The 20,721-nt window shown below is 50.4% G+C and overlaps 1 protein-coding gene across 13 annotated transcripts in view; it reads left to right on the forward strand.

Moving 5' to 3' along the window:
- The window catches only part of EHMT1 (euchromatic histone lysine methyltransferase 1), a 123,046-nt gene that overhangs the window by 45,214 nt on the left and 57,111 nt on the right, over positions 1-20,721 (forward strand). For 5 of the 13 annotated variants that reach the window (XM_063352793.1, XM_063352795.1, XM_063352801.1 and 2 more), the window contains one exon: positions 13,903-13,990. In XM_063352793.1, the coding sequence (XP_063208863.1) occupies positions 13,903-13,990 (88 nt within the window). Of the gene's footprint in view, positions 1-96; positions 119-3,952; positions 4,018-7,752; positions 7,918-13,186; positions 13,209-13,902; positions 13,991-15,085; positions 15,155-20,721 lie in introns of those variants that run through there. The other 8 variants (XM_063352789.1, XM_063352797.1, XM_063352791.1 and 5 more) reach the window with 5 other exon arrangements.

A 20,721-nucleotide genomic window follows, 5' to 3' on the forward strand; every position in this document is an offset into this window, starting at 1 on the left:
CTTTGCTGGCAGAAGGCTACTAAGAAGCAGGATGGCTTTGCACTGCCACGGGGCCGGTCCCCACCCCATCCACCGTCCCCTAAATCAAACAATAAAATATTTGCCTGTGGAGCAAATGGTGAGTGCGGGGAAAGCGATGAGCTTGCAGTTACTGAGATGGGATATGCAAAGGATGCTGAATTTAGGACCCTTCACGAGCTGTGTTTGTACAGTAGAAGCTGTTGATAGGCGATAGCTGAATGAAGGGGAGAAATGGTGCTGTTAGATTTCCAAAATAGAAGGAGCCGTGGTTACTATAAGTTAACGCTGAAGGAGTTTATAATTGGGAACTGTTAGGAATACAGCATGTTCTAAATTACAGCTGTCTGGCCAATATGCTTCTAAATAAAGTCCTAGGATTGCCCTGTAAATGAAATACTCAACGCATATTCTTATCAAAACATAGCAACATCTCCCAGAGAGCTTGCATCTCAACATCTGTCGCAACAGCAACTTTTTTTTCTTTTTTTCCTTTTCCTTGGGGGGGGGTGTGTGTGTGTGATGTACTCAATGCAGCATCCCAGGGAACATTTCATGTTTTCTCTTAACTAAAAGCAGTTTTCAACTTTGCTGGGGAAAAAGGGGGAGGGAGAGAGATGGCTTGGAAGCCTTGGGGGGGGGGGAAAAAAACAGGTTTTGAAAGGTGGAGAAAGCTGTGATTCCAGAAGCGTTCATTAACGACTGCCTGCTCCTTCAGGGCTGTTCCCTGAGCCTGGAGGTGGACGTTTGGGCTCCCTGGGAGGATGCTGAGAACACTCAGTGTGTCCTCGGAATGGGCAATTCTGGTTAGGCAATATCACACGTAACAGCTGAGGAGGGAAGGAGGCATTTTAACAGCTTGTGGCAGAGCTGAGGAACGGTTCTTAGCAGCGCAGAAGCAAATCAGGATTCCAGCAGAAACGCTCATCTTGTATCGAAAGTCCCTTCAGCTTCTTGTGCTTTTGGGATTGTTTCTGAGGAGGCTGGGAAGGAGCTTCAGATTTGAGCAACTGGAGGCTCTGGAAGAAGAGGAGCCTGATGGAAATAAGGAAAAAACCCCTGTATTTTGCAGAGCTAAATATTGTTCTTCCTATGGAAAGAAAAGTCTCCCCTTGCGTCCCACTTGTGCTTCCTCTGGAAGGGAGCTGTGAAAATGCCATACGTAATGGTGTAATTAAGCAAAAGCCCTGAGGAACCCAGTGTCCTTTGTGAAGGGAGGTTGTTGTGCTGCTGCCTTCCTCCTGAAAATGTGAGCTTTCTGAAAGGGATATTTGAGCCTGGAATCAGAGAATGGAGGCCCGAGAGCCCCAGAAGAAAAATACCTTGTAGTTTGATGGTCCCTGGTAGAAGATGTTTTGAAAAGGGGGGAGCTGTGCTGTCTCGGCTTGGTGGGGAATCTGCTGGGGAGTACTTGGGTTAAATAAAGGTGAAACTTCACGGGGCATGGGCTTGTTCTTATCCTACACCGTTAGAAAAACTGCAGCCTACCTCTGCAAAATGGGGGAGATGTGGGCCCGGGGCAGGACGCACCGCTCCGACCCCCCCAGGCCCTGCTCGGGCACAGCAGTGCCTGTGCCCTGGAAGCTGCCTTCTCCTTTCAGATGGTATAAATTTAAGGTCTTATTAATCAACACACAAGCATCCCCCGCGAACGCAGCGCTGGGCAGAGACGCTGGTACGATGCCCATCGATCGCTTTGCTCAAGTTGGTGGTTGAAGCATCTGCAATACCCTCATCGGCTTTGCTTTTTATTAATTTTTTTATTTTTTTTTTTTCTTAAACAGTGTTTAGTGCTTTCAAGGATGTCCGTGAGATGTGCAAAGCGTCTCTGGTAGCTTCTGCTCTCAGTGTCTGTTTAACCTGAGCAGTAAAACTACGTCTCGTGTTGAGATGCAGTGGGGAGTGCTGCCCTTCTGCGTGTGCGGAAGGCCGCGGCTGCGGTGCGGTTCTCCCTCCTTATTTTCTCTCTGAAAGGGGATGTTGAGTGGGCTAGCTCATTGCCGCTGCCTTTGTTGACACCTTTGTTTCTATTTCTGGGGTTTTAATGAAAGCTTGGTAATTTCATGCTGTAAGGAAGGGCAACGCGTCAACTGTTTCAAAGCCATCTTTGGTTTGAACTACAGTAATCTTTTGATGCGGTGGATAATACAACTTCTGACTGTGTAGTCGGGTTTTGTTGCTTTTGTTTGGGGATTTTCGAGTTTGTCTTAAATGAGTTACCTCTACACCTCTCAGCGACTGATAGAAAGGCCAGGAAAATCTCATTTTGTTTATATTAAAACTTAAGATTTACATCAAACAACCACCCAGTGGGTGAAATAGAGATCCTTCCTTTATACTGTCACCTCAGATATTCCTTCCCTATGAATTTCAGTCATCTCGATTTAGCCTTGTGTGTTTTAACTGTTTAGTACTGAAACTTCTCCAGAGTGTGGAGAGGAAAACAACATCCTCGGAGCGGAGGCAGATCCATAGCAGGCTCCTCTGCTTTTAACTATTGCTGCTTCGCAAATGTGCCCGGACATGGTGGTGAATTAGCTGCTTGGGATGGAGAAAATGTGGCCGGTGGATGTTTCCAAGCTACGATAAAGCAATGGCAGGACACGCTCCTGCGACACTCAGCAGAGGAGGGGACGGGGAGAGGAGAGCAGGCCATGGCTTCCTGCTCCTGCCGAAGCCCTGAAGTTGCACCCTGCCTTTGGTGCACGGCGAACGAAATCCTTGGGTTCCTCTAAACCTCCCTATGAATTTCGATGGCTTTTTTCACTATGGTGCAGGCTGCTCCCTGCCCCCCCCCAGCCCACTGTAACACATTACACTCAGCTCGTCTTCATATTATTTTTTTTTATATAATTTCCTCTGTGCTCTGATTTTTGGGAAAACTGTTGTTTTTTTTTTTCTTTGGCCGAGGGGAAGCGGGTGGTGCCACAGTCCATTTCTGAGTTTCCTCTCCCTTCTGGCCTCTTCCCCGGGGCTGCGGCCGCCCTCCCCCTGTGCGGTGGGAGGTTCTCGGGCGCGACACCCGGCTCCAGCTGCCTCCTGCTCCTGCCTCCCATAAATGCCCGTCTTGCGCTTGAATCCCTTCCAGCCCAGCTCTGCTTACAGATGTTCCTGCGACTTGCTCCGGCAGTTTTACTGGGAGCTGGAGCAGATATGAAGGTTGCCAAGAGTTTATGCCTAATTGTTAAGTGGAACAGAGACAAACTACTTTTATTTTGAAGCTAAAATTTCTTCTTTTATCTTGCTGGCTGGGCCAGCTGTATCCTATGGTTTGGCATAGGCTGAGCTCAGAGCTCCTACACCTCGTAGTGCACCGTCCCTTCATTAGGGTTTTCCCCCCTCATTACATTTTTCCCCTCCCCTCTTCTTAATGACTGCATTTGTGATACCCTTTTAAGGTTGGTTGTACCAGGTCAGGTTGTCTTATTAATCCCCAAAGTGAAACCCAGCTCCCCTCCAGCTCAGCAGATCGGATCTCAAATGCACTTGCAGTTGGTCACTGCACACTGAACCAGTTTAACCGTGTGCCCTCATCCCAGCACTTCGTTAAGCAGAACAAAATCATCACGGGAGCATCCCCGAGCCACGCAGCATCCCTCCCTGTCCCTCCACCTCTCCTCCTCCTGCGGACAAGGGCTACTCTTGAAGGCCACCGAGACAGAACACCTCGCTCTATGGTTTAAAAGGCTTTTTTTTTTTTCAGGCGAGCGATCAGTTTTGAGGCCTGGCACCCTGTCAGAAAGTTGACAGATGATCTGCATTACCGGTGCGTCCCCGGGATGCCCGGGATAATCGCGCTCCAATGGACGCCCTGGAGCCGGCAGGTTCTCTGTGAAATGGCTGCAGCTTGGAGGGAGCAGTGAAATGGTCTCCTCTGGGCATGCTCACTCTGTAGAGGGAGCTTTTATCACATGAGCAGAAACTGAATCACTGCTCATGAGGATCTGGAATATGCAACTCTTTGAGTCTTCACCAGAAGAAGACAACAGATGTCCGCAGGTACAGCAGGGTCCACCTCCCATGCCTCGCTCCCTGCCGGCCCTGCCCGCAGGCGGGCTGGCTCCCGCTGGGGTAGGAGAAGCCTCGGAGAGGAGGAAGGCAGTTCCGGGGAATCATGGCTGGGGGTTATTTATTTATTTCTCTCTCTATACCTTTATTTTCCTGCCCCATGGGGCAGGCTGGGAGCAGGCTGGAGGAGGCTGGCCGGGCTCTGTCTGTGCTGGGATGGTCCTTGCCTTGCGCTGTGCCATGGGCTTGCAGGTACTGCTGCATCTGACCTCGCTGGGCTCCAGGAGAGCTCAGGCTTTGTCTCCTTGCGCCTGGGTGGTCTTTTATTTGTCTTCTGGGGTGGGGAGGCTTGTTTGGGGGTTGGGTTTGGCGTTCTTTTTTTGTGTGTTTGAGGGGTTTTTGGTGATTTTTTTTTTATTTTTTTTTTAAATGTTTAAAGTGTGAAGTTTCTGGAAAACTTGATTCTCCCAGGAGCCTTCCTTGCTTGCAGCTCCTGTAAGCAAGAGGAGCAAAGCCTGGGGCGTCTGAGCTGCTCGAAGACTGAACTTCCAAAGGGGAGGAGAGGGCCTGTGGCCACATGGTGCCTTCTTGCCAGGTCTCTTTTGACAGCCTCTGCATCCAGCTTGCATCAGGCGAGCCTACAGCTCACTTCTTTGGCTGCAGGCAAGAGCAAACATTATTTTACCAGGAAGAAGCAGTCCTTTTTATTTTGGGGTGGCATCCTCCCCTCCCCTCTCCTTTTCTTTTCTTTTTTTTTTTTTTCCCCAATAGTAGCTTGCAATCCAAGGTAACAGCTGATTAAAACGAACCATCCGTGGTTGATTTCATGGCAGGAGGCCCCTGTCTGCAGCTTATTTTAAAAGTTGCCTAAAATTCAGACCCCTGGCCCTGCGTTGCTCTTGGGTTGTTTTTTCGGCTGTCATTTGTGTTACACGCAGGCAGCCCTGTTGGCTGCCACAGACCTTGGTGGGACTTGGGGCGGACACAGAAGGTCCCAGGGCTGTGGGGGGTCTGGGCAGCTAGCCGGCGCTTGCTGGGCTCGAGGGAGACCCCTGAAGCTGCCATGCAGATCTGATACTGCATTTTCAATCGAGGATTGAGACATGAAGATGGCATTTAAAAGATTAGGGAGCTTACAGGACTGTCTGCGATACCTAATCTAAATATCTGTCGTGTCTCCGCTGGACTATAAATATGCTCATTATTCGTCATCTAGAAGATGTGTGCAGGAAAAGGCATCAGACGAAGTCATGGGGAGAGAAATGAGATTTCTTTTTAACAGTGAAGAGCAGAGGCCTTGACGTGCTGCCTGATCGGCTCCCATCCAGGGGGAAGAATGTGCTTTGGGTTTGATGAAGGCTGAGAAAACAAGCAACCAAAAAAAATGCTGAGGTGTGCAACGTGTGCAGCTGTATGGTGGTGACCACCATGACACCGACGTGACAGCTGGCTGAAAACACCTAATGCTCTGTCCCTGCTGGCTGATGCCCGTTGAAAGCATCTGCAGAGAGACGCTGAAAAGCCTGACCTACTTTGGAGGGAAGAGAGAAACCCGGGGTCTGCACTTGGTGCTGCGTTCCAGCGAGGGTTAAGAGCCCCAGACTGGGGCCTTGGGGTCTTCAGCTTTTTCCCCTTCACGTATTTAACTGACTTTTAAGTGCCAGCATGAGCTCTTCCCCTCTTCCCAAGAACATGTTTGGACAGAACTAGGCTCTGCAGCACACGTGGGGCATATCTTCTGTGGATCCTACCTTCATCAGACAACCCCATGGCCTGGCAGCAGAGGTGTGGGTGGGCAGGATCAGGCCCCAGATCTGGGGACTCAGGCTGTGTCTGTGGCCGTCATCTCGGGGCTCCGTCTGCCGAGGCTGGAGCCCTGTTTCCCTGACCTCTCCCATGCAGTGCCATCTCCTAATGACACAGGATCACATGCATCTCGTGCAATGGCAGGGAGCTATTTTATTCAGGTAAACAAGGAGTTCTAAGGAGCTTCACGCTCCTAGCCAGCTGGTTTGGGGGATTGATTCCTGCTGCTCCTCTTTGTTGTCCTTCTGCTGCTTTTCCCTGAAGTTTTTCCTTCTCCCCTTCCCGCTCCTGGAGCAGAGAGCGGTCGAGGAATCGCAACGGCAGGAGAGCTACCTAACTCTTGGCTTAGCTGAAAGGCTCGGGGCTCTGGAGTGTGCTCCCCGCTTGCCAGGCTCGGAGGACCATATGTTCCTGCAGTGACATGTAATGTCAGTGAGTTGGAAACCAATCTGGAATTTATAACCCTTAACGACCATTTCCAGCCAGTTATTTTTGACTCCTGTGAATTCGGAGTTTTGACACCAACCCTTCTTTGCAGAGGTAGACCCTTATGTCCCCTGGTGTTTCCCTTGGTCCTGTGGGATCCGTCCCTCCCCATGTCTGTGCAAGCTCCTTGGTCGCTTGGGTGGAGGAGGAAATGTCTGGCGTTGCTGTACGGTGGCGTTGGTCCTGGAGGGGGGCAGAGGAGGAGGACGGGCAGCGCTGCCTGCCAGGATTTACAGTCAGGCAAGCAGCCGGAGCGAAGCTTGCACACTGTACGAGCTAATTGGAAAGTGTTCTTAAAAAAGAAAAAAAATCAGAGGGAAAAAATGTAGAGCAAGCTTTTTAAAAGAATATTCTGGGATCCAACACAACAGCTTGCTTCCCCCAGAACAGGTAAATTATTTATCTTCTTCCTTCAGTCCCCATCAGGAGGGGAAGGCTGGTGGACGTGGTGGGGGTTAAGAAGATCTGAGGTGCAAGCGTCTTCCCTGCAACGCTGCCATACTGTGTCGGAGCAGCACAGTGCCTCTCGCAAAGGAAGCTTTTCACAACTTGTCCTTGTTCCAAGGATGAGGAAACCTCCAGCTCTTCTGGCATTTTCTCTCCATCATAAGTCAGAGCTGCTTTCACCTGTAAAGTATGATCGGCACGGACGGGGAGAGGACTGGAACGGAGAGGGGCTCGGAGCAACCTTGCAAGGCTTTTCATGGAGCTCTTGGTGTTAAATGAGGAACTTTTTCCCCTCCTCCTCTCCTCGTTTTCCTGTCTGCCTGCAAAAATACTCTGGTTTGCATTTAAAGGAGAAAACTGTATGTGCTGGGACTAAGCCAACTTGTTTATTCAAGGGAAATACCATCTTTCCAAGCCTTTCTCTCGCAGAGGAAGGCTTGACAGAGGATGGCAGACTGGGCTGGGTATTATATTTTTAGGTGACATCGAAGCACGGTTGTGATCTGAAGGAGCTAAAAATCATGGCTGGCATTTCGCACTGCGCTCTGTGAGACCTCTCCTTCCCTCTCCCCCCAGCCCCCAAAGGGGTTAACTTCTCCCTCCAAAAACAGGTGGATTTTGACCTAAATGAAGGAGGGAAAAGGAAGAAAAAAAAAAAAACAAAACCAAGCCCAAAACACAACAATAAGAAAACCAACAAACCCACCACCACAAACCCACAGCCTGCTGCTTCCCACGCTTTTGCAATTTCCCTCCTCGGAAGCGGATTTTTTTTATGGCGAGGGGCTGGGGGGTGGCGAAGGCGGGAGGCGAAGGCCCCGCTCCTCTCCTCCTGTCAAAAAATGGCAGGTCAGGCTGTGTCTGTAAACAATGCCGTTATGAAATGGCAGCGCCAGGCCGAGCTGAGCATGCTCGGGAGCTGCCTGTAGGGGGAGGTGAGCCGAGAAAGATGATCTAATTCCGTGCAATTCTTGGGATTGAAGGAAAAGACCAGGCTCCACTCTTAATGACAGAGCAGAAAAAAAAGGCCCCACGCCGGGGACGAAGCCTGTAGGCCATGGAGGAGAGGGTGTGAGGATCTCCCGCCTCCGGGACTCCGGGTGCTGGGCAGCCCTGTGTCGCTTTCTCACCCTCCAGGAGAGTAAAGCCTTGGTGAGGTTTTGCTGTAGTTATTAGAGGGACAGGCCTGAGGGTGCAAGTTTCATTATTAGTATTATTTTTGTCTTCTTTTTTTTTTTTTTTTTTTGTTTGGTTGGTTGGCTTGTTCGTTTGTTTTCTTCCCTTCCTTTTCTCCCTCTCCGCTTTCCCGGCTCGCAGGCGTCGCTCTCGTGCTGCTGGCCTCTGCGTGGCTGGAGGTGGCCCAGACGGAGGTGGTGTGGGCAGCCCAGCCAGGTCCTCCAGGTCCCCAGGAAAGCCCACGGGGGGCTTTTCCCCCCTCTGCCGCCCCAAGGAGCCCTCCCGGGAATGGGCAGGGGAGAAGGGGGCTGCTCCGCCGGCCGCGGTGCTTTGGGGGTGGGAGGAAGAGGAGCGCGGAGGATGAAGAGGTGTCTGGGCCCCATTGATGGGGGCGAGCTGCCCTCCCCCTGCAACCTGCTTGGTCTGGGCTCCTCTTGGTGCTATGGTTTTGTCCTGGCTGAGCCTTTCCTGGGGGAGCGGGTGTTTCTGAAGTGGTTGGTTTGCTTTTGCTAGAGGTAGTGATGAATCTTGGTCTCCATTTTGGGGTTTTCTTCCCCCCCTCCCCTCGCAGGCGCTAGGGGAAGGCAGGCAGCAGCTGTACTCCTTGCTAACCTCGGCCCGGGGAAGGAGATGCCTTTGTCTGCTCTGGATTTACACTTGCCTGCACATACAAGTTGCCCTGGCTTTAACTCTACTGGGACACAGCGAGATGGGTACGACGCTTCCCAGCGTGGAAGCAGTGAGGAGGCGTAAATCCCTCTCCCCTTTACAGGAGGGCACGGGCTGTGCAAACCCCCCTCGCCTGAAGCCTGCACGCCATTGTGGACCGCGTTGGCTGACGAGAAGTCACTTTAAGTCCTGTTGTGTTTCATGCACGTGTCTCCTTGTTCCCAGCTGTTGCATGCAGGGACTTGCGCCTCGTTTCTACCCTTCCCCCTGTTTCGGGAGTTGATTTGTGCAGCTGGAATAGGAGAGAGGACATGGGGGTAGAGGAGGAAATGCTTCTTTTTTCTTAGGAAGAGTCTGGATGAAAGGAATTCAGGAGACAAAAGAATTGCAAAGAATTTGATTTGGGGACAAACTTCAGGCTGAGGGCAGTGCTTGTTGTGAGCTGCAGATAAAATTCCACGTTCACATGATTGCACGAGGCTTATAAGGAAGTGGCCTTAACCTAAGAAAAAGGAGCTTTGAGACTGGTGAGTGCTTTGTAGGCCAGGTATGCTGGTGGTTACGTTTCCTTCCTTCTCCAGATCAAATGCTGCTGCTGCTTCTAATGACAGGCCCGTGGTCAGCGTCCCCACGAGCGGTGATCCCAGACCTTGCCCGTGCACAGCAGGACCCGAGCAGCGCCGAGATCTGAAATGAGCAGCCTTCACATGCCTACAAAAGAAACACTCTACAAGAGTTTTCTTAATCATCACTTCCTGTATAATTAAGTAGAAAATGTTTGTCTTCTCTTTGAGGCAAAGGTTACGATGAACAAGCTGGCTTGGGTTGTGTTATTTATTTTTTTAGGAGAAAAAAGGGGGGAAAAAAATGAGTGAATGAGAATCTGCTGCTGCTGGGGTTGCATCATTTGTTGAGAGCTCTGCCTTGCTAACAGTACGTATTGCAGACCTCCCCGCCGCCTTCCGCAGGAGGTGAAATCCTGCTTTGCCGGGGTCCTGGCCTTGGGGCACGTGCCCCAGCCGCTCGTGGGGAGCTGTGCCCGGTGGTGTCACCTCCGAGGGGCTGGTGTCCACCTCCCGGCTGGGGGCTTGGCAGGATCGGTCCTGCCCGTCCTGCATGCGGATGTGCTGGTGCAGCCGCTGCCCCGCATGGGAGTGAGAAGAGTTTCAGAGGGCTCCTCTTGCGCCCAGCCCTCTTTCAGATCAACCTGCTTCAGCTGCAGGGCTCCGATCGGAATAACGCCGCTGCAAAGCCTCAGGTTCCAAGACGGTTGATGTTTAAGACAAAAAAAAAAAAAAAAAAGACCCCGATGAAGGTAGACATCTTAGCACATCAACCTCCGCTCCTTCCTGCTCTGCCTGGAGAGAGCTCTGGTCCATGATGTAACTCACTGGTCTCTTGGGCTTGGTAAGCTGCGATATGTTGGAGTTTTGCTGTGCATGCATTGTCTTTGCCTATAAAACCTGTTTGGACCTTTGCGAAGGGCACCCGGATGGCTGATGAAAATGCCAAGGAGGAGGCTGAGAAAGCTCTTTCTGTGCTTCCCAGCTTTGCTCTTTTTCTTGTCTTCTTTTTTTTTTTTTTTGTGGGCTTTTTTTTTTTTTTTTTTTTTTGTTTTAAAGGCACCACTCTAGTTTCTAGTCATCTGTTTGGAAATGCTGCAGAGCCTTTCCTTGGCTGGTCTGACCCGTCTTCCATCCCCTCCAAAGACCTCGCGGAGGAGAGGAAGCCTGTTTTCTTGTAAACAGAGGTGGAGAGGAAAAACTAAACCAGCACTAGCTCCTCTGCTTGGGTCCTCATGGCTTTTAAAACCCTTTCAAGGACTTCATCAGTCTTTCTTAAGATGCAAGAATTTTTCCTTCCCCTTGAAACCTAAAAATTAAAGGGTTGGGGAGGGGGATAATGCTTCATTGCTGGTGGTGTGTACTCTTTATGGAGGCTCTCCGTCCACGGAAGGTTAATAATCAGTCTGGGGTCGGTGAGGGGAACGGCTGCGGGAAAGGGGGAAAGGAGGGGGGAAAAAAAAAAAGGAATAATGGAAAGAGTGAGACTTTTATTGTGAAGCAGCCTGTGCTTGGCAGTTGGCTTTTGTTGGGACTGCTGCAAGAGCAGACATTTCTCGGCGGGGAGGGTGGGTATAGGATTTCCCTGCCAATCGGGAGCCGACGGATTGGGCATGGGGAGTGTGAGCAGCAAGGGAAGTTTGCTCTGAAGCTAAGGGAGGGGAGGTGGGGAAAAAAAAAACCAGCCCAACACACACACACACACACACACACACACACACACACACACACAAATGGAGGTATTGACACTTGCGGTGAAGTTGCTGCGAAGTTGGCTGGGTGGAGCTGTGGGGCGGTGGGAATGAATGGGGCGCCCGGCTGGCGGTGGGTGCCCGGTGGGTGCCCCTCGGTGCTGGGTCTGCTGCATCTGCCGGGTGGTGATGGAGCACGGAGGGGAGAGCGCTGGCCTGGGGGGAAGAGGCTTCGAGTGCTTCCTGTAGCTTCCTTTTGATCCAAATGCTTCAAAATTCACAGTTGTGGGTTTGGTTTTGGTTTTGGTTTTTTTTTTTTTTTTTTTTAATTATTAATATATTTTCTACCTTGATGCTGAGTTTTGTTTGTTTCAGAGCAAGGCATGGAAGTTGTACAGCTGCCTCTGATGTGTCTCTGAGATAGGGACCAGGAGAACCCCTCAGGTGCCACCTCGGTTAGCCTTGCCTTGGCACCAAGCTTTTTTACTCTCTCGGGAAAAAAGCTGTGATTTATCTCTGGCCTCTTTTGGTGTTGGAAAATCTACTTGGAGAGCTTCCGCCGCTGGCCAGGACCCAGGGCAGCCCCGAGCTCCTGGTAATTGCAGCGAGGAGGGAGGGTGGTCGTTAACTGCCGAGATCTGATTGACTCCAGGGTTCCTGCCGTGGCTTTTCTTCAGCAGCAGCAGCAGCAACACCTCTGCGGAAGGGAAAGCGTGGATGATTTGTGGAGTGGGGTCGCTGCTTATAAAATAAAGAAAAACTGGGAATCGAATGGGTAAAAATGATCTGCTGGAAATCCTGGGACTTCCAGTATGAGTCAGTTTGATAGCAGGAATATCAACAGAGGTTGGGAGAACAAGCTGGTCCCTGTTAGACTGAGGCTCTTTATCTGCTGCCGGTGTCTGTGGCAGGGGCCTGGGTGCCCCTTCCCATGGTGGGAGCCGTGGGGCTGCGCTTGAGCTCTCTGCAGTTCTCTTTGCATTAGTCTTGCAGCAGGGTAAGTCCGTGAGAAACATGGATTTATTCTCAGTTTACAAGAAGTCCAGGTAGAGGAGAGGTAGGGCTTACAAGCAGATGTTTGCAGGAAGGATATATATTATTAGGTTAGCAAGTAAATGCATAAAGAAAGCTGATCAATGCTCAAACTTTGGGCTGTGCTTTTATGATTGTTTCTTGATGGAAACTGTTGGCCAGCGTCTGCTGGGGGTATGTTCTGTTTCAGGCTGTCTGATCGGTTGGCTGAGCGGAGGTTTCAAATGCATATGGCTTGCTTTTTGGGGTGTGTCTGAAAATCTGAAGGTGGTGTGCGTGGGGCACAGGTTCCCTCTTGCTGAGAGCATCCAGACGTGGCCGTGTTTGGTGTTTGCTTGTGCTCGGGGGCAGGCAGCCACCCACAACCACCTTCCTCCTCCTCGCTAGAGGAGCAATCCTGCCCTTAGCTCCGTGCAGGCAGGCGATGGAGGCTTTCCCAAGCACCCTGTGCCCAGCCAGCGTCCCTTAAGTTTCCTCCTTCCCATCGGCTCTGTCTTGTTTTGTAGATGGTGGCATTTAGGTGCGGGGCAAGGTGGTCCTACAGGCACCCCAGGGGCAGGGACCCGGTGCTAGATGAGCCCTCCCTGGTCTGCACAGGGCAGGGGGGTGCTGAGATCGGGGGGGAAGGAAGGAAGACCCCGCGCTGCAATACCTGGCATTGCAGCTGAGCTCACTCCGAAATAAAAATGAGAGGGTGGCTGGTAATAGCAATAGCAGCACCAAAGCTCATCTCTCCCGCTAGCTTCGGACAGAAGCCGATGTGGGGAAGGGCGAGCTACTGCTGGGAATGGTTTTGGAGCTGATGCACCGGGCTTCGTGTGTGCATCTTGTCTCTGTTTGCTTGCTTTATGGGAGATGGGCAGGTTGGCTTTTTTTTCTTTCTTTATCACTCAGTGCACTTGAAACCTTGCGATTTGCATGGCTGCAGGCGCCATCTGCTCCCCGTGCTGGCCTGCAGCGGTTGGCGTGACCTGGGCTTATTCTTCTCCTGCGTGGCAGGCAGCGAGGTGAACCCTTCACCCGGCCAAAGGCGGACATCACTGCCTCCCCCACCACACAGCAGCTTTGCAAGGCAGTCACCATCTTTACCTTTCAGACCAGCTCATCCTGTTAAACACAGAGCTGTGTCAAAGGATCCCTTCTCTTCTCTGTGTGTTTGGGGTTTTTTAATACCTTTTTCCTTTTGTTTTTGGTAGCTTCTATTTTTTTGTGTGTCTTGCTACTTCAAAAAAAGAAAAGAGAGAAGGTACTAGGGCTGCAAACCTGATCTAGCATCGTGATTCCAGGCATGTGAAAGGCAGGAGACGAGCAGGTGTTCTCTTTTCACAAAAAAAAATATTAAAAAAAAAAGAGGGGAAAAAAGAAAAATTGCTTTCTATAGAATTAAAAATAGAGCTCATTAACTTTAATAAACATGGATGTTATGAATGATGAGTTGGCTGTTGCTCACTGATGGTTTGCATTTTATAAGTTACATTTGAATGAACTACAAAAAAAAACAAAACCACCAAATGCATACTTGGGCTGCAAATGTCGGTAAATGATGTGTAATGAGAAGTCTGGTAGGTCTGCCTCCCCCCACCCAAAACCTAAGAAGTTCTGGGGGAATAGGGTCACCTTCTTGAGATGCCTTTCATGACCATTTTAATCCACGCCTGTCCAGATGTACTCAGCTGGGTTTCCAAGCATGTTACGCTCGGAAAAACTGGCTGCATCTTAACTGAAGATGTGTGAGGTCTCGGCCCTGGGCACAGCTTGGACCCCTCTGCTTCTCCTGCGAGACGGGCCAGCAGCTGGGGCAACTCTTGCTGGTTTTTATCTTTGACCCGTGCCTTGGTGGCAGTTTCCTGGCAGCATTATTTTGCAGAATGAGGTTTGCCCGTGGTGTAAACAGGATGCGTCCATGATTGTCTCTTGTTTTAAATGCAACGTGTGTACGAACATTGAGCTAAACCATGATTTTTTTTTTATTCCCCCCCCCCCATCCCTTCTCTCCCCACCCCTAGCGAACAGTGCTGAGTAAGGGAGAGACAAGGAAAGACGCCTGCATGAAGACTGAGCTGCTGAAAGATATCACCAACAACAAAGAAGAAGGTGAGCACCTGCCTCGATTGAGGGCCAGACCTTGCTTATGAGATCGGCACGTGATGGTAACAAAACTGGGGGCCTGGAGATGTGCTCTGTCCCCCGAGGGTCTCAGGTGTGCTCCCACAAACGGAGTGGCTCCTTTCTCCTGTGTTTATTCTGAGCAGGGCTCTTCCCCAGAAGATGCAAATTTGCTTTTCAGTCCATCCATCCGCACCCATCTAAAGAATGACATCTAATTTTCACTTCTGCTTTGGTGTGTCTGTGAAGCGCAAAGGAGTTACTTTGAACCTCCTCTGTGTGCCTGGTTTTAACTGAACTCTGATCCCCGCCACGCGATGACCTAGCCCCTTTTCCTCCCTCTATTAAAGTTAACTTTCTGTTTTCCTGTGAGTTTCTCTGTTGCTCCAAAACAGGCACCGGTTGCTGGAGGATGGCTGGTGGGGTTAGACACTCCGCACCTTGTGCCCTTGTGGGATGCTTCGTGGCTTCTGCGTTGTTTCTGCTTGGTTTTAATTTGCAGGATGCGGCGCACTTGTTAATTCGATGAAGTCTTTCCTGCGTGGTTGCCTGTGAGTTGCATGCACACAAATCTGAGGGCTTAATAAATGTGTCGGTGGGATTAGGGAAAAAAACCCAAACCACTACCCTTCATCTTCTCCCCTCTTCCCCCTTTTCTTTCCATGGTTTTATTATTCCTTGCCTAGTTACTTCTCATAGCTCTGCAGGGATTTGGTGTGTTTTTGTTCTTCTTTCCATAGTAAGAGTATTAGAAAAGTACTGAACTGGCCCGATCAAAATATCTAATCTTACTAGAAATAAAATTTTGGACTTAATTCAGATGCATGCGAGTACAGTACTGCTTTTTCTTTCTCTTCTGTCCGGCATAATGTTTTGTCAAGCTGCTCTAGTTAGAAAGTAAAGCTCAGAGCAGGCAAAATATTGAATGCTGTGTCAGACGTGGCCACGGTGCTTGCATATTAACTGGGAGCACGTGAGTGCTGCTGCTGACGCTGGTTGCGTGTGGACCTCTGGTCCGGGCAAACCAGAGATGAAGTCTGAGATGTCGGTGGGAGGTCGCGTTGCTCTGGGAGGAGACTCTCACTTTGATCCCTTGCCTTGCTTGGCTCAGGAGTTTAAAGCTAGTTTCTTTAGCTCTTGGTTGATCTTAAGGTAAGTGTCAAGAGTCTGTGGAGGTACAAATCCAGAAGGAGGGTGGGAAGAGAGACATCTCTGCGCCTTGTGTGTCTTGGCTGATTTTGACGTAAAGCAAATGCTGCGTATCAAAACGAAGCTGAGAACCCTCCCTGTGAAGGAGCAGTCTTGAGGCTTCATATTGCACCCACTTCAGCTTATTGTCCAGTTCTGTAACTGGGGAAAGAAAGGTCCTAAAATGTGAACTGCATAGTCTCCGTTCTTGTTCAGATTGTATCCTTCTCTTCCGAAGCATACCATGTGTGTAAAAGACAATGGTTTGCCTGGTTGTTGTGCTGTATGTGCTGTTCTTTGCTGACCTTCATTACCCAGCTGTGATTGTCATAGGAGTTCGATTAGTTAATGTCCCTAAATTCTGTTAATAACAGTGTTTAGTGTTGGCAAAGAATTTACATTTTTGAGTGTTGCGTGAACATGAATCATGCCAGCAGACTTGCAAGATGGTATGAAATAGTTTCCTGACTCAGGGATGGGTGGAAACGTACGGAGCTGGGATGCGTGGACTGGAAAAGCACCCTGAAGCCTGAGATTTCTCTCTTAAATTTACTTGAACAGTCGTTTTCCTTTAGCGAGGGGGATGGGACCAGTACTGTTTAATATCTTCACCAACAACATAGTGGGGTTGGGTGCACCCTCAGCAAGTTTGCAGATGACACCAAGCTGAGTGGTATGGTGACACACCCGAGGGACGGGATGTCATCCAGAGGGACCTGGACAGGCTCGAGAAGTGGGGTCATGTCACCCTCATGAGGTTCAACACGGCCAAGTGCAGGGTCCTGCACCTGGTTTGGGGCAACCCCTGGTATCAGCACAGGCTAGGGATGAAGGGATGGAGAGCAGCCCTGCCGAGGATGACTTGGGGGTACTGGTGGGTGAAAAGCTGGCCATGAGCTGGTAATGTGCACTGGAGCCCAGAAAGCCCCCCTCATCCTGGGCTGCATCCCCAGCAGCGTGGGCAGCAGGGCGAGGCGGGGGATTCTGCCCCTCTGCTCCGTGCAGGGGAGACCCCCCTGCAGTGCTGCCTCCAGCGCTGGAGCACCAACAGCAGAAGGACACGGAGCTGTTGGAGCGGGGCCAGAGGAGGCCCCGGAGCTGCTGGGAGGGCTGGAGCCCCTCTGCTGTGAGGACAGGCTGAGAGAGCTGGGGGGGTTCAGCCTGGAGAAGAGAACGCTCCGGGGAGACCTTATAGCAGCCTTCCAGTCCCTAAAGAGGGCTCATAAGACAGATGAGGAGAGACTTTTTAACAGGGCCTGTTGAGATAGGACAAGGGGTAATGACTTTAAACTAAAAGAGGGAAGATTTAGACTACATAGAAGGAAGAAATTTTTTACACTGAGGGTGGTGAGACCCTGGCCCAGGTTGCGCAGAGAGGTGGCAGATGCCCCATCCCTGGAAACTTTCCCGGTCAGGTTGGATGGGGCTCTGAGCAACCTGATCTAGTTAAGATGTCCCTGCTCGTGGCAGGGGGTTGGACTAGATGGTCTTCAAAGGCGCCTTCCCACCCAAACCATTCTACGATGCATGGGAATGGGAATCTGCACAAGTCTGCTGGTGCTTCTGGGTTCTAGTTTAGGCTGAGCCCCCTCAGCGAACTGATCGTGTGTTTGATGGGAGCCCCGGCCTGTAATATAAGACAGTTATGTTCTGGAGTTTGTTCCCTTTGGGAAAAATCCCCTTGGCAGGTTATTTCTGAATGTTGAACCTGGGATCTAAAACTTAAAGAGCCTTGAACTTGCAGGTCCAAAGACTGATTTAAAGCTGATGTTTAGGCTAAAGACTTAGTGTGAATTACTGTGTTTTCCCCTCCTTTCACTCCCCCTTGACTCAGAAGGGTACTGATACGAGGGTCAGCATCAGATCGCCATTTGAACCGTGTTAGCATGTACCATAGCTCCCCTGCTGTCTCTGTGAATGGCCTGTTATGAGTTCCACCTCTGTGTACAAACTTTTGCTTGCTTTGTGTCCAAGATGAGCCAGGAAATTCAGGTAGCTTGCAGCCTTGAATGAGATTTAGGGGTCTGTCCCCCGAGCAAGGCGCATCGGCAGCGCTGCAGTAGCGCCTGAGACTGCTGTCTGGCCCCACCACTGATGAAGATCATCATGTTGGAGATCTCCATGCAGGTACCCTGTCACATGGAAGGCTCGTACTCTTGCGAGAGCAGTGGCTGAGCTGCCCCAATTTATAATCTGCTGTTTTGAGGCAGTGCATCCCCGTTCTTTGTTGTCCTCTGTGTGCCAGCCTGTCATTTGTGACACCTCAGCAGCTGCTGCCCCAGGGGACGAGCTGTGGGGCTGGGGCAGGGAGCTGGGTGGGGGCTCTCAGGGAGCAGCCTGGAGGTAGAGAGGTCCTTGGGTGGGCAGTCGTGGTGTTTTGTTCTTTGTTCCTCAAGTGGAAGGTGTTGCAGAAATGCGCTGTTGTTACAGGCCGGGATGTCCTCTTCTGGCTTCATCGTGGCACTGGTAAAGAGAAATAATTGAACTATAAGTTTAACATACATCTGCAGGAGCAAGATCTCTGCATGTTCCAGCAAGTGCTTTAATTTCCAGTTCTAGCGTTGAGTCCCAGCCTGCGTAAAGCCCCGTGTAAGTTGTTTGTTAGACTCAGTGTCCCCTTCTGTGTAAGATTGCTCAATACAGATAGAAAAAAAGCTGCGGATGAGACTGTGTTTTGTTGTCCGTGGGGAAATGTTCCCGTTCAGCTTTACACGTGGGTGTGAGTTTAGGTCCATCTTTCCCTTTGACAGGGAGGGGAAAGGGGCAGGGAGATGGAAGAGATGAGCGGAAAAAAGTTGCTCTCCTGTTTTATTAGGCCATATTGTCTTTACTCTGACTCAGAGAGAAACTAATTAAAAAGTGGTTTCTTTGCAAGAATTGCGAGTGATTTCAGTTCATCTCCTAACGTACACAGCTCCTGACTCCGTGCTGCATCTCACTTGACCTTTCAAGGCAAACCACTCCTTTTCTGATTGCCCAGCCCCAGAGATGGAAAGTTCCACTAAGGCAGCAGCACGAAGGAGCAGGAAGGGGAGTTGGTAACGAAGTTCTCCATTAGCCTCGGCGTTTCTGAGACTTCACCCGAGGCAGCTGTTTTACGAGAGCAATGGTGCTGGAGTGTAGCGCTGCATGAGACGTGCAGAGTCACTTTGCTCTCAAATAAACTTCACACTGCTTTTAGAGAGCGTCAGGGTTTTAAATTCCTGGAGGGGCCTTTTTTCTTTATTTTTTTTGTTTCTTTTTTTTGTTTTTTTCCCCTCTTATTGCAGGTAGGAAGTTGCCATGAGTGAGAAAGGTGCTGCTTTCCACTGAGCAGCTGCAACCTTTGCATTCCCAGGTGCAGAGATGGCTGCTTTAAAAGGAAAAAAAGAATAATCTCGTCGCCTCGCTGTACTCGGCGCTGGGCTCCCCTGCTGAGACTGACAGCCAGGAGACCAGACAGAGCAGAATGATGCTTAGGTATTTTAGATGCTCGCCCAGATGTCTGCCCAGGTGCTCCCTGTGTGCGAGAGCGCTGCTCCGGGGAGCTGCGCCCTGCGGCAGACAGGCTGCAGCAGCAGAAAAAACGTGCTCGGAGCCTGGCAGCCCTGGAACAGGAGCATCCCTCGGTCACGGATGGGCTCAGGGCCTCGTGGCCAGCGCTGTAACACCGTGGACCTGATCGCATGGCAAAGGGATGAATTAATTTCACGCAGGCTGTTAAACTGCTTTGAGCCTCCGCCGGCATTCACAGGCAGCCCACCGGCGAGACGCCGCATCCCATTTACCCGACCTGTCCGATCTCGGTATCGAGCATTCACAGCAGAAGTTGTTCTTGGTTTTTCTTTTCTCTTTTTCTTTCTTTTCCCGTTCTGACTCTTGGTGCGTCTGATGGGAGATGGGAAGCGGTGACACTGCGGCAGGGTGGCAGTGCTCCAGGGCACTGTGAGGAGTGGCACTTATGTTTTGAAAATACAGGGCCAGGCTCTTGGATGGACATCACCCGCCTTCACGGATTTAAAAGGGTGCGGGGGAGAAAAGACCATCAATGACTCGCCCCGGAGAAGAACTTTGGCCTGAAACATGTAATTCTCTTCATTTCTTGGCTTGAAAATGCTCTGCTTTTTTGGCTTGAGCGATACGAGGTGGTGCTTTCCCTTCCAATGGGTACAGGATCTCCAGCCACCGGCTCTCCCTGGTCTGTACGCTTTCAGCCCCCATCTCTTTGTCATCCGTTTTTTTGTCAGCTGGACTCCTCTCTGCTTTACATTTTTCTTTTTTTTGACTTGGAGGAGGAAGGGGGGAGTGAACGGTTGTAACACAAGGATTATAAGCAGGTGCATTTCTTGCTTTTAAAAGTTTATGCAGCAGGGCAGTTGGGTATCAAATAAAGGAGTGGTATCTGGGGTGTTTTATAGATGAACTGCAAAGTGCTCAAGGTAAAACATTTGTGAAATGGACGTATATGTAAATATAAATGTACGCAGTACTTGTACTGCACTTCAGAATGGTGAGTTTTTCATTTAAGCGCTGTCTTTGCTTAGTTCGGAGCTCGACGTTTCTCTTGCAGCAGCTGAAGCTCGTGGCTCTGCTGAAGGCGCAGAGCTGCCCAGTGCTCTGTGCTGGGGGCACTGGGAGTGCATGGAAAATATCGTGCGAGACCTGGGCACTGGGGTGTCTCACCTCTACCAGTGCTCAGTACCAAGATCTTCAGAAAAACGTGTAAAAGTTCCAGATCACATAATAGTGCGTTTGCTTGTAGGGGTTTTTTATTTATTTTTTTTAAATTTTTTCCCCCTCAGACCTAGTGATGATTGAATTTTGGCCTGGAGCATAAGGGCTCATAACACATGCATATTTTTCTTATTTGGTCTCCCTGAGCAGTGAGATCTGAGTTTAAAAAAAAACATATTTAAGACTTTATTTTTTTCAGAGCCTTCTCAAGGTAATACAGAGTTTTGAGGTGATCATCTGGCTGCCTGCATACGGGAAGTTTCTGGTGGCTACTCGTCCCCTTTGGTCTCCGCAGAGGCGATTTGGTTCCCTCTGGCTGTGGCCGGGCCGGCTGGCGGGGACCGTAGCACATCTGTTGGACGGGCTCTGCCCGCGGGCAGGTTTTGCCAGGCTGGACCGAGCTCCAGGACAGAACTGGAGCCAGGTCTGGCTCTGCTGGGAGGGCTGGAAACCCGACAGGCAAAGGCAGTGGAGAGGAACCAGCATTGCAGGAGTCTGGGCTGGGAGGGCAGAGGTGGGTTTCGTTTTGCCTGATTTAGGGGGTTTTTTTGAAGTTGTCATTCTAATTCTGAACCAGTCCAGCTCACTTTTGCATACGTGTGGCAGGCATGTCCAGGCGATGATTAGTTTATCCAAAGATAGATGTCTAAAGTCAGACTGTGCTTTTTGAGCTGTCGTCTTCTTTCTGTTGGTTGCAGTGGTGGCTTTGGGGTACCCTGGAGTAAGAGATGTCTTTTAGACACCTAAAATGAGATGAGGTGTCCTCATCCTGTCTGACTGGGCTTCTCCCCTCCTTCCCTAAGATTCTGTTCTCTTCG

This window comes from Chroicocephalus ridibundus, chromosome 15, assembly GCF_963924245.1.
Source record: "Chroicocephalus ridibundus chromosome 15, bChrRid1.1, whole genome shotgun sequence".
NCBI lineage: Eukaryota > Metazoa > Chordata > Aves > Charadriiformes > Laridae > Chroicocephalus > Chroicocephalus ridibundus.